Source organism: Zonotrichia albicollis, chromosome 14, assembly GCF_047830755.1.
Source record: "Zonotrichia albicollis isolate bZonAlb1 chromosome 14, bZonAlb1.hap1, whole genome shotgun sequence".
Classification (NCBI taxonomy): domain Eukaryota; kingdom Metazoa; phylum Chordata; class Aves; order Passeriformes; family Passerellidae; genus Zonotrichia; species Zonotrichia albicollis.
In genome coordinates this window covers 4,523,091-4,533,295 of record NC_133832.1, presented here as the reverse complement: position 1 = coordinate 4,533,295, position 10,205 = coordinate 4,523,091, and the positions used below count along the sequence as shown (strand labels likewise).

The 10,205-nt window shown below is 52.1% G+C and overlaps 1 protein-coding gene across 1 annotated transcript; it reads right to left on the bottom strand.

Annotated features, from left to right (window-relative positions):
• Positions 1-201: 201 nt before the first annotated feature.
• On the bottom strand, positions 202-1,426 carry LOC141730859 (transcription factor SOX-3-like). The gene has a single exon (XM_074551504.1). It carries the CDS (start codon positions 1,340-1,342, stop codon positions 386-388), a length of 957 nt encoding a protein of 318 aa, XP_074407605.1. The 5' UTR covers positions 1,343-1,426; the 3' UTR covers positions 202-385.
• Between the last annotated feature and the right edge of the window lie 8,779 nt (positions 1,427-10,205).

Sequence of the window (10,205 nt, the reverse complement as noted above, 5' to 3'; positions counted from 1 at the left end):
TTGTTTATGTCATTGCAACGCTAGAAATCAAACTGGAAGATGAAAGATCTTTAAAAAAACTTTTAGGCGAATAAAACAGTGGCCAACCTAGCCGAAACCAGGAAAGGAGTTGCCGTGGTTTGAAAACTTCACAGCGGCTTCTAGGAGGCAGGAGTTGTGCTCTATTAAAATAACAACTTGCTCAAATATTATTTCTTGTACAAAAAAAAAAAAAAAAAAAAAAAAGGAAAAAAAAGGACACAACTAACGGATTTCCTTTTTAAAATTTCTCCAGAGTTAGTATTAAGTCTGCTAAGCCGAGCAACACTGCCGTACGTCCCGGTGTAGTCAGGGAGCGGTGGTGGGGTTAGGGATTAGGACGGGGAGGCGTCCGGAGCAGCCAAGTCTATATGTGAGTTAGTGGTACGGTACCATTGACGGCAGTCCCGGCACTCTGGTAGTGCTGGTGCACGCTGTGTAACCTGCTGCCCTGCAGCGCGGAAGGGTCTGTGGCATCCCCGCCGGGGGGCAGGTACATGCTGATCATATCCCGCAGGTCTCCCAGGCAGGCCCTCTGCGAGTGGGAAGTGATGGCCGGGGGCGGCGAGCTGGGCTCGGATTTCACCACGGAGCCCATGGAGCCCAGGCTCATGGCCGTGGAGGGCTGCTGGCCGTAGGCGGCGGGGGACATGCTGTAGGTGGAGGCGGCGTTCATGTAGGTCTGGGCCGTGGACATCATGGGGCTGTACTGCAGGCCCGTCATGTCGTAGCGGTGCATCTGCTGCAGCTGCGGGCTGTTCATGCCCGGGTGCTGGCTGTAGCCCAGCTGGTCTTGCATCAGCGAGTAAGCCCCGTTGGTCCAGCCGTTCATGTGGGCATAAGTGTCAATCCTCTGCCCCACCCCGACGGGGCTGCTCACCGCGTTGCCCCCTCCCGGGGCCAGCAGGTTACCGGGCAGCGAGTATTTGTCCTTCTTCAGCAAGGTCTTGGTCTTCCTCCGGGGCCGGTATTTGTAATCCGGATACTCCTTCATGTGCACGGCCCGCAGTCGCTTGGCCTCGTCGATGAAGGGCCGCTTCTCGGCGTCGCTCAGCAGCTTCCAGTCGGCGCCGAGGCGCTTGCTGATCTCCGAGTTGTGCATCTTGGGGTTCTCCTGGGCCATCTTCCGCCGCTGCCCGCGGGACCACACCATGAAGGCGTTCATGGGCCGCTTCACCCGGTCCTGGTCCGAGCCCGCTCCCGCTCCGTTGCCGGCCCCGCCGCCTCCGCCGCCTTTGCCGGTGCTCCCCGGAGCGGGGTTGCCCCCGGTGCTGCCCGGCGTGGGCTGCGGCGCCTTGATCTCCGTCTCCAGCATGCTGTACATGGCCGGGGCCGGTAAAAGGTGCGCCAGGGCGGCGGACAGGCGGGCACCGAGCGAGGAGAGGAAGTTCAAAAAAAAAAAAAAAAGAAACAAACAAAACAAAACAAAAAAAAAAAAAAAAGAAAAAAAAAAGAAAGAACCTGTCTGGGCGGCTGCCACGAGCGAAGGAGGAAGTTTCGGTGCCTGGCAGAAGCGCCGCTCCCCGAGGTGCCGGCGCTGGCGGAGCTGCTGCTGCTGTGCGGAGCGGCTCCCGGGGCGGCAGCGGGCGATGCGCGCAGGGATCGCGGGGGTCCGTGATTGACGGGCTATAAATGAGGGGGCGGCGGCCAATCAGCGAGCGGTTCCCGACAGCCCCAGGCCGGCATCGGAGCGGCCGGGGGCGGGCGGAGGGAGCCGGGCTCGGGGATGCCGCGGCCGCGGGTGCCGGGCCCCTCCCGCACCTGCCCCGGGGCACAGCGGCTCCCGCAGCTGCGGCCGGGCCGGGGGTGCCCTCGGAGCCGCGGGGAGGAGCAGCGGGGCGGAGCGGAGCGCTGGGAGCTCGGGGCTGCCGGGCACAAAGGGGTTTGGGGCGCCTGGGTGGATGCGCGGTCCCGGGCCAAGCTCGGGGAGGCTGCCCGCAGAACGAGTGAGCTCGCACTGCGCACCCAGAGCGGATAAAGGATGGACGGGCTAAACTCTTCCACTCCTGAGCTGTCGCTGGGGGGAGAATCTACATTGCCGTGCTGGGACCGGGCACGGCTGTCGGTGGGAGAGGAGGTGCCGGCCGGGCACTCCCGGCCATCCCCACCCCGCTGCCGCTTGAGCTTTTCCACTCGGCTGCCCCAAAAGAGGGGAGGGGGGTAGAGGGGACGGCGCTTGCGAGTCCCTCGAGTTTCATGGCAACAGAAAGTTCTCTCCCTGTGAAAGAAAACTTTGGCGGCGGATGTGTGAGTGGAGCGGCGCCCACTTGAGCTGTCAATCACCGGCTTCCCTGCCCGTCCCTCCCCTCCCTTTACCCCTCCTTCCCTTCCCTCGCCAGAGGCACGGACACCGCACCTGCATGGACAGGGCCGGCAGCTCTGGGAGCACCGCGGGCACAGCGCTCTCCGCCGGGGCGGGCTGGGCTGGGCTGCCTCATCCCTGCCCTTCCTCATCCTCCCGCATCTTCCTCTCCGGCTCCGTCCGGAGAAGCCGGGCGGCTCTCCGGACCGGGCAGCGCTGGGGCAGGAGAGGCAAAGCGAGCCGCAGGCTGCTCGGGAAAGCCTCGCTGCCGCAGGATACGGGCAGCATCGCAGCTGTGGCCATGAGCGAACTGCCCCAGGGGCGTGTGGGGCTCCGGGGAGGGTCAGGACCGTGAGGTGCGGCTGTGTGTGAGCCTCCGGTCCCGTCCTGGGCGGCCCGGCGAGGAGCGATGCTGCCGCCGCTGCTCCCCGGCTTGGCGGGCACCCCAAAGACAAGACCGCGAGTGTGAGGAACCGGTAATCGGTACGGGGAGGAGGAAAGCTGCGGGGCAGGGCAGGGATGAGGAGCTGCCGGCCCTGCTGCAGCCCGCACGGGCACTGGAGGGACGCTGGAAAAAGCGCGGTGGTGTGGAGGGGTTGAGGTGAGCCGATCTGAGCGCTGCTGGGATTTAGCATTTGAAAGTCTCGCTCGTTTTGTACGGATTTATTTTTTGACAAAGCGATCTGTTAAACAACGTCGAAGGAGAAATAAATTCCCCTTGCGACCGACTATGGTGTAGTCAGCACTTTGGTTTTTGCTTGATTTGCTGCTGGGGTATTGAGCGAAGTTAAAATTTGGCAGCCCGAGGGGACAGGGTGACAGCGGAAGGGTTGTTCCAGGCGGGAGTGGTTCGCGTGTAACTTTTGTAATATATTGGAAAAGCTTCAGCCAGTCGTAATTAACTTGTTATACTCAATATATTTTGACTCCTCCAGTCGAGGTTTAAGACTTGCCAGGCTGGCAGGAAATCGGACTGATATATATCCTGACAATACTTTGATATTCCTTATATGAGCGTTTGTTGGAGGGACTGGACACGCCGGCATGCAACGAAAAATTGGGCTGTATGCAGAATTAAAGGACGAGCTAAAATCCCCCTGAACAGTGTTTCCGTCAATGCTTAAATAAATATTTCAATGTTAAGTTTCGGACTCTGTCTTTCAATTCGTCTTTGAACTGCCTAAGTCTCAAATTGGAGATTTTTTTCCTCTAAAAGCCAAGCTCTTCAACACTTTAAAAGTCCATATTACTTCAAACCAATACGTTTCTCTTGAACGCTGATCTTGTAAAAGAACTGAACGCGACTGAATAAAAACATAAGTACAGACTGATAGATTTCAGAGTTCACAGGACCCTGTAACGCTCCCCACGCCGCACATCTGATGAAAACTTCAAAATCTGGCTGACAAAATTTCCAGAAGAGGTGAGAGGACCCTGTGCTCCAATTCCCCCGGAGCGCTGTGTGCGCAAACCTCGGCCGGGATTTGGGGAAAGGAGCGGGGACCCCGAATCCGCTTTCCCTCGGGGCTGTCCCCGGGACCCGGCTGGGCTGCCCGAGGCTGTCGCCTCTCGCAGGTGGCCACCAGCAGCCCCTTCCCGCGGCCACCCCATGGCTGTCCCTCTGTCCTGCCTTGTCCCTGTCCTTCCTTGTCCCTACCTTGCAAACGGCGTGGGGAGCAAGAGGAACGAGGCGAGCCCACTGCTGTCCCCAAAGTTCCCCGCAGTGCGCTGTGAGACCCAGTTCCAGCACCCCCTTGGCAGCAAATTCCAACCTCCTCCTGCTCCCCGGAACGGGGACGGAGCCTGCGGAGCTGCCGGGACGCGGGGAAGGGGCAGAGAGCAGGAGGGGACAGCCCGGCACAATAAACCTGATGCCTGGAGCCATTTTCTTAAATTCACCCCGTGTGTCTGGTGGGGGTCGGGAGAACACTTGAGGTCGTGTAAATACAGTTGTCAAAGGCTGAGGAGCCTTTTATTATTGTTATTTATTTATTTGGGTGACAAAGGAGCGTGAGGCGAGATAAGGAGTTTACAGCACAGCCCAACTCGAACGCGAGAGAGACGCCGGGATTGAAAAGGGCCATTTGAAAGGGTCTGCCTGGGGTTTCTGCGAGAGCAACGCTTAATAGGAAAGAACCATTAATATATGTTAATTGCAGCTCCCGAAGAGCTCGGGGGAATCTTGGAACTGTGTCAGGGAGGATCGCTGGCTTTTAAAGAATAACTCAATGTACGAACCCGGCCCCGTCTAATCCTGTTATTAAAACATCCCCTTGGTCACCAGCCTAATTCCCGACCGGGATCAACGAGGGCTGGTCCTCGAAATTTGCCCAGATAAGGGACCTGGGCGCCCCTTTCGTTTGGACCCTGCTGACCCTCGCTAGGCTGATCATCCGAAAATGTCCAGCCTTTCAGCGATGCTTAAGATAAAACTTCACGTGATCCCCGTTTCGGGCTGGCAGTCACATCCTCCCCACAAGTTTTCAGCGTGGTAATGTGGCTACTAAACGGGCCATTTAAGGCCGGTTCTAGAGATGAAGGTCGTTAGGAGATTTTTTGGGTTTTATTCTCCATTTAAGTGTCTCGCCAAAGCGCAGCTCGAGATTGCCTCGCCACGCTGCTGCCTCCCTCGCCGCGGGGCTGACACGGCTGGAGCGACCTCCCAAATAAATAACAAAATCATTAGTTCCGACAAAGGAGCTCCAACTCCTTCCCCTGGCTGCCCCGGAGCCTCGCAGCGTGGAGATCGCAGCTGTACCACAGCCTCCAGCTGTCCCTGCCGCTCCGGGCAAGCAAGGGTTACTTGTGATGACATCATTAAAAACCGCAACATTTAGGAACAAAAATCTGAAGTGCGTGGGTAAACCCGCTGCCGTGGGCAGCGTCGTTTGGTCATAGCTCGATCCCTTTGAACTGAGCCTCCCAGCGCGTTCAGGAGGCAGCGGTGAATGTTTTTGGGGTTTTTTAATCACTTCCCTCCCTCCCCCCCGCCCCCCCAGCTGAACTTTTATTTGGCTTCTGACAACAATAGAGGGCTGCAAACAGACCTCTCGGAGCGCCCTCTGAATAGACCCTTTTGGAACCCGGATTGTTTCCACCGCCACAAAAAAACAACCAGTAGCTCCCGTTTTTTAATTGGGTTGTTCCTGGCCCTGGCTCATTCAGGTGTTCGCCAGGAATTTGTTTATTAGCCTTTGACAAACAGCCCTTCCTGGCAATCGGAGCTGTCTTCAGCGGGAGGGGAGGGATGCGGAGGGGGCAGTTTGCTAATAAGGACTCTCTCCATCCCCGAGTTACCAATTAACAGAGTTCTGGAGGGGACCACCAGCACAGGATAGCTCGCCAGGGCTCGCTGCGGAGCCCCGAGGAAACCAGAGATTTAGCTCATGTGTTTTCCCGCAAAACCACCGAGGGAAAAACGAGCCCGAGAATAGATGCTAAAGAGACCACCCCCGCTGCCCAGCGCTGGGCAGAAATCTCATCCCCCGTGGACGAGCCAGTAATAGAAACTTTCTGCAACTTCCCCTCGCTGTTGCAACGCGCAGAACCCCCTGAAAGAATTATCCGGCCCTAGCACGGCTTGCCCGGGGCGCTGCTGGAGCTCCCATCCCCTAAAAGCCGCGGGGACGTGGCGCTCGGGGACACGGCTCAGTGATGGGCTGGCAGTGCTGATCTCAAGGAGTTTTCCAGCCTGAACGATTCCATCGTTTTCTCACACCTCAGCTCCGTTTGCCCGCCCCGCTCCGAGCCCCTCCGGTAGGGGCAGCCCCTGTGTGTGGGGACACAGCTCTGTGAGGGGGACACAGCCCCTGTGTGTGGGGACACAGCTCCGTGTGAGGGGACACAGCCCCTGTGTGTGGGGACACATTCCCGTGTGCGGGGACACAGCCCTGTGTGTGGGGACACAGCCCCGTGTGCGGGGACACAGCCACGTGTGCGGGGACACAGCTCTGTGTGCGGGGACACAGCCCCGTGTGCGGGGACACAGCCCCTGTGAGGGGGACAGAGCCCCTCTGAGGGGGACACAGCCTCTCTGTGCAGGGACAGAGCCCCTCCGCCCTCCGTGACGGGGACACAGTCCCGTGTGCCGGGACACAGCCTCTGTGTGCGCGGACACAGCCCCGTGTGCGGGGACACAGCCCCGTGTGAGGGGACACAGCCCCTGTGTGCGGGGACACAGCCCCTGTGTGTGGGGACACATTCCCGTGTGCGGGGACACAGCCCCTGTGAGGGGGACACAGCCTCTCCGTGCGGGGACACAGCCTCTGTGAGGGGGACACAGCCCCTGTGTGCGGGGACACAGCCCCTGTGAGGGGGACACAGCCCCTGTGTGTGGGGACACAGCCCTGTGTGAGGGGACACAGCCCCGTGCGGGTGACCCTGGTGGCAGCAGCCCCTCCGTGCGGGGACAATTTGGGGACGCAGCGGGCGAGCCCCGGGCACAGCAGCGCCTTCCCCCGCAGGGACAGGGCAGGGACAGGAATCCTCTCCCCTCCCGGTACTTGTTGCTGGGCTTTAGAGGAGACACAAAAAAAAACCTCCAAACAAACCAAACCCCACAAACTCAAATCATCTCTGTTTTTCCCGTTTAAAACTTCGCGAATCTTTCCTCTATCCAGATGCAATAACCACCTTATTTACTGGTAATCGTGGCCGCGCTCCTTTTCAGCAGTTGGATTAGAAATCGGACATTAATTGTAAAACTCTAACTTGCTAATTAGCTGCAAATAAACTATTCATTAGTGGCAAATTAAAATCAAAACACACCTTATTCTCACTCTCTGACACGCAGTTTTGAAGGCACATATTGTTTCAAACTACAGCCTGTATCACTGGCACAGCAAATTGAGATCCTGAAAGGTTTCTCTCCAGGATATATAATTAAAATATATTCTACTTTAATTGACATTATAGAGGACACAAATGAGATTTTCCTTTTAGAAAGAAATAGCAGTTTCTAAATAAAGCTTTGCAGGCTGCAGAATGGAGGTTTCAAGCAAATGAATAGTCATTACTACCTTTTCAATGATGTGGGCCTTTTGATCAGAAAAGAAATTAGCTCTAAAGGACAGACAATAGGAAGCCTGCCCTGCAATAGGAAGAAAATTAGATGGCTAAGGCTCTTAACAACACCTATTTCTATAAACCATGGAGCTTCTTGCTTTTCAATTACAGCTGTTCATTTCAAATAAGGAAAGTGGAAAAACACAGAGGGGAATATAAACTCTGTTGCACCAAAAAAAAGCCCGAGACAGGGCAGGCAGGCAGCTTTCCCGTTTCCCTTTTGTTTTTATTATAATCAGTTAACTAATATTACATATTTTGTGATACTCAGACAGCCCAGTACAGCATTCTCCAGGTCAGTCAGGATGGATTATGTTCAGTAAAGGAACTGGGGAAACATGAGAAACTTCACATTAGGTAGCTGGATGTTTCCACTGCACATCTAATAATTACATTTTGCACATGCATCTCATACTTGTGTGCATTCTGCAGAGAAAACAAAACAGGACTGAAGAACCTGAGGAAAATGAAGTGCTGGATAACACTCTGCTGTCTTTTGGTTATTTGATTTAGTCAAAAACTAACCCCAGTTGTTCTGAACTAAATTGAGTTCTTTCATTACACTCAGGATTGAGAGATTACTTCAGGCAGGTTCTCCCCACATTACTTTTAACCCATTGTTATTTTAGAAATAATACTTCTACTCCCAAAATACAAAATTAACTTGCCATGTAATAGCTTTTAAATATGAGCTCTCTTTCAAGTTATTTAGTTTGAAACTTATTTTTGAACATTATTCTCCTGCATATAAAAATAATACAAGTCTTCTTGTGAATCTGAGATACAATCATAGAAATAATTCTTTCTTCCTCTACCATTTGTCTCTAGCCACACTTTTATGATTAGGTGTCACAAGTAAATTACAATTTGTTACTATCCAATCAATATGTTGTAATTGAAATAGTCTTTCAGTAATGATTTAAACATAATAACAAAAAAGCTTTATTGTAAACAAGTTCTGTTCTCATATTAACTCAGCTGGATTATAGAGATGTCTTTAAAGAAACCCCATAAAAATCACAAAGATTACATACACATTGTTTTTCATCCTTTCTGTTGATATATTTGTGACTTTCATACTTTCTCTCCTTTCCCTCCCCTCACTCCTCTGCCTTTATTTTTCTTTCTGTCTCCTTCCTTGTTGTATTACTTGTTTAGAAATCAGGTTAGATGTTTAATTCAAAGAGTTGATCAAATAAATATTAACTGGTTTTGCTGTTATAAGGTGTCTTTAAATCCTTTTCATCTTTGGACAGGGAAAAAATTTTCCCTGTCCAAAAAAAAAAAAACTAAATCATGTTTGTCTTCTACCTAGAAGTGATTTTAGTATGAAATCCAAATGACGGCTTTCTATTTGGTGGCTGCATCTCCCTTCACTCCTGCCTGGCCCTGAGATAGAGAAGAATAAAAGAAATAGTTTAATCTGGTAAAGAATGATCTCCTAACTCCCAGAGTGGAGTCACTCATGTCAGTATTTGAAGTAATCTCCCTACTTGAGAGCAGTTAGAAAATTATGAATAATGCAAACTTCTGCCTCAGTTTTTACTGGAACAAACATTTTTTAAAATTTTTTTTGCAAGATCTTAATTACAACGTCATTTGATTTGGAATTATTTCGTGTCAGTAAAGCCTTCCGAACTAACTAGTGGGAAAAACTTCCCTCCATGCAAATGAGGGCTCAAGTGTCGTTTGAGACTGTGATTTACAATACAAAACCCACATAAAGATCTGCATCCCTGAGGAGATTAAGAACTTGGGAAAACCCAGTCCTGCTGCTCCAATTCTCAGTCCTGATCGTGTCTCCAGCCCCTGGAAAGGAGCTGAGGGGAAGGAGCTGCCTGCACGAGAATAAGTGAACTTAAACGGAGCTCACACTCAGAACCTGGACATTTCACCTGAAATTGCTTTAACTATCGGAGCAACGACATCTTTGAGCAGAGCACTACAGAAAAATAGAGAAATAGGGAACCTGATTTGCGAAGCAGAGTGAGCAGTTTGTGAAAAGCAAACATATACACCTATGCAAGCGATAGATGTAAAATAACAATAGATATAAAATACAATAGATATAAAATAACAATAGATATATACAATAGATATAAACTAACCGACACGAAGCTCACTGAAGAAACAATTATTATATGGGCTGTTTCCATGGACAAACACATTTCTGACCTGAATATGATCACAAATAGCTGCACCATTTAAATTGATACTCATCACTCATCCTTTATTTCTCTAATAGCTCAAATCAATAACCTGATTTTCAAGGTATCCCAAGAACTACTCAAATTCCTTTATTGAAGCTCTTAATTGTCTCTGTAGACAACAATTCCTCTCCTAGTAGGGCAAGTGCAGGAGGCACTTGCAGGGGAGGAACTTGTGCGATGATACAGAAATTAAGGACTTGTAAAATAGGTGTAAAATAGGTGTGAAAATTGTAAAATAGGTATTTCCAGGCCATTTTTGAAACAGAAGCACCAACTACACAAGGGGCATCTAGAGGGACACAGTGGATTGTGCTGCTGGTGTACCCAACAGATTTTTTAATGCAAAGAATCTGAGGCAAATCCAGTTTTCCCTGGTTAAGAAGCCTTTCTGATGGCACTGGACTCCCTCCTCTGCTCCTGCCAGGATCACAAGCAGGGGATTATTGAGAGCTGGAGCTCCCTGCTCGGTGGGCCAGCACTGAGGTGTTCCCAGGTGATGAGATGGGTGATCCCAGGGTGAGTGAGGGTCACAGGATGATCTGGTGACAGAACAGAGGGAAGAACCCTCCAAACCCAGCGTTGTTCTGGCACAAACAAACAAAAGGCAGCTC

Coding starts and splice junctions, on each gene's coding strand:
- LOC141730859 (XM_074551504.1), bottom strand. CDS start 1,342: ATGTACAGCATGCTGGAGACGGAGATCAAGGCGCCGCAGCCCACGCCG.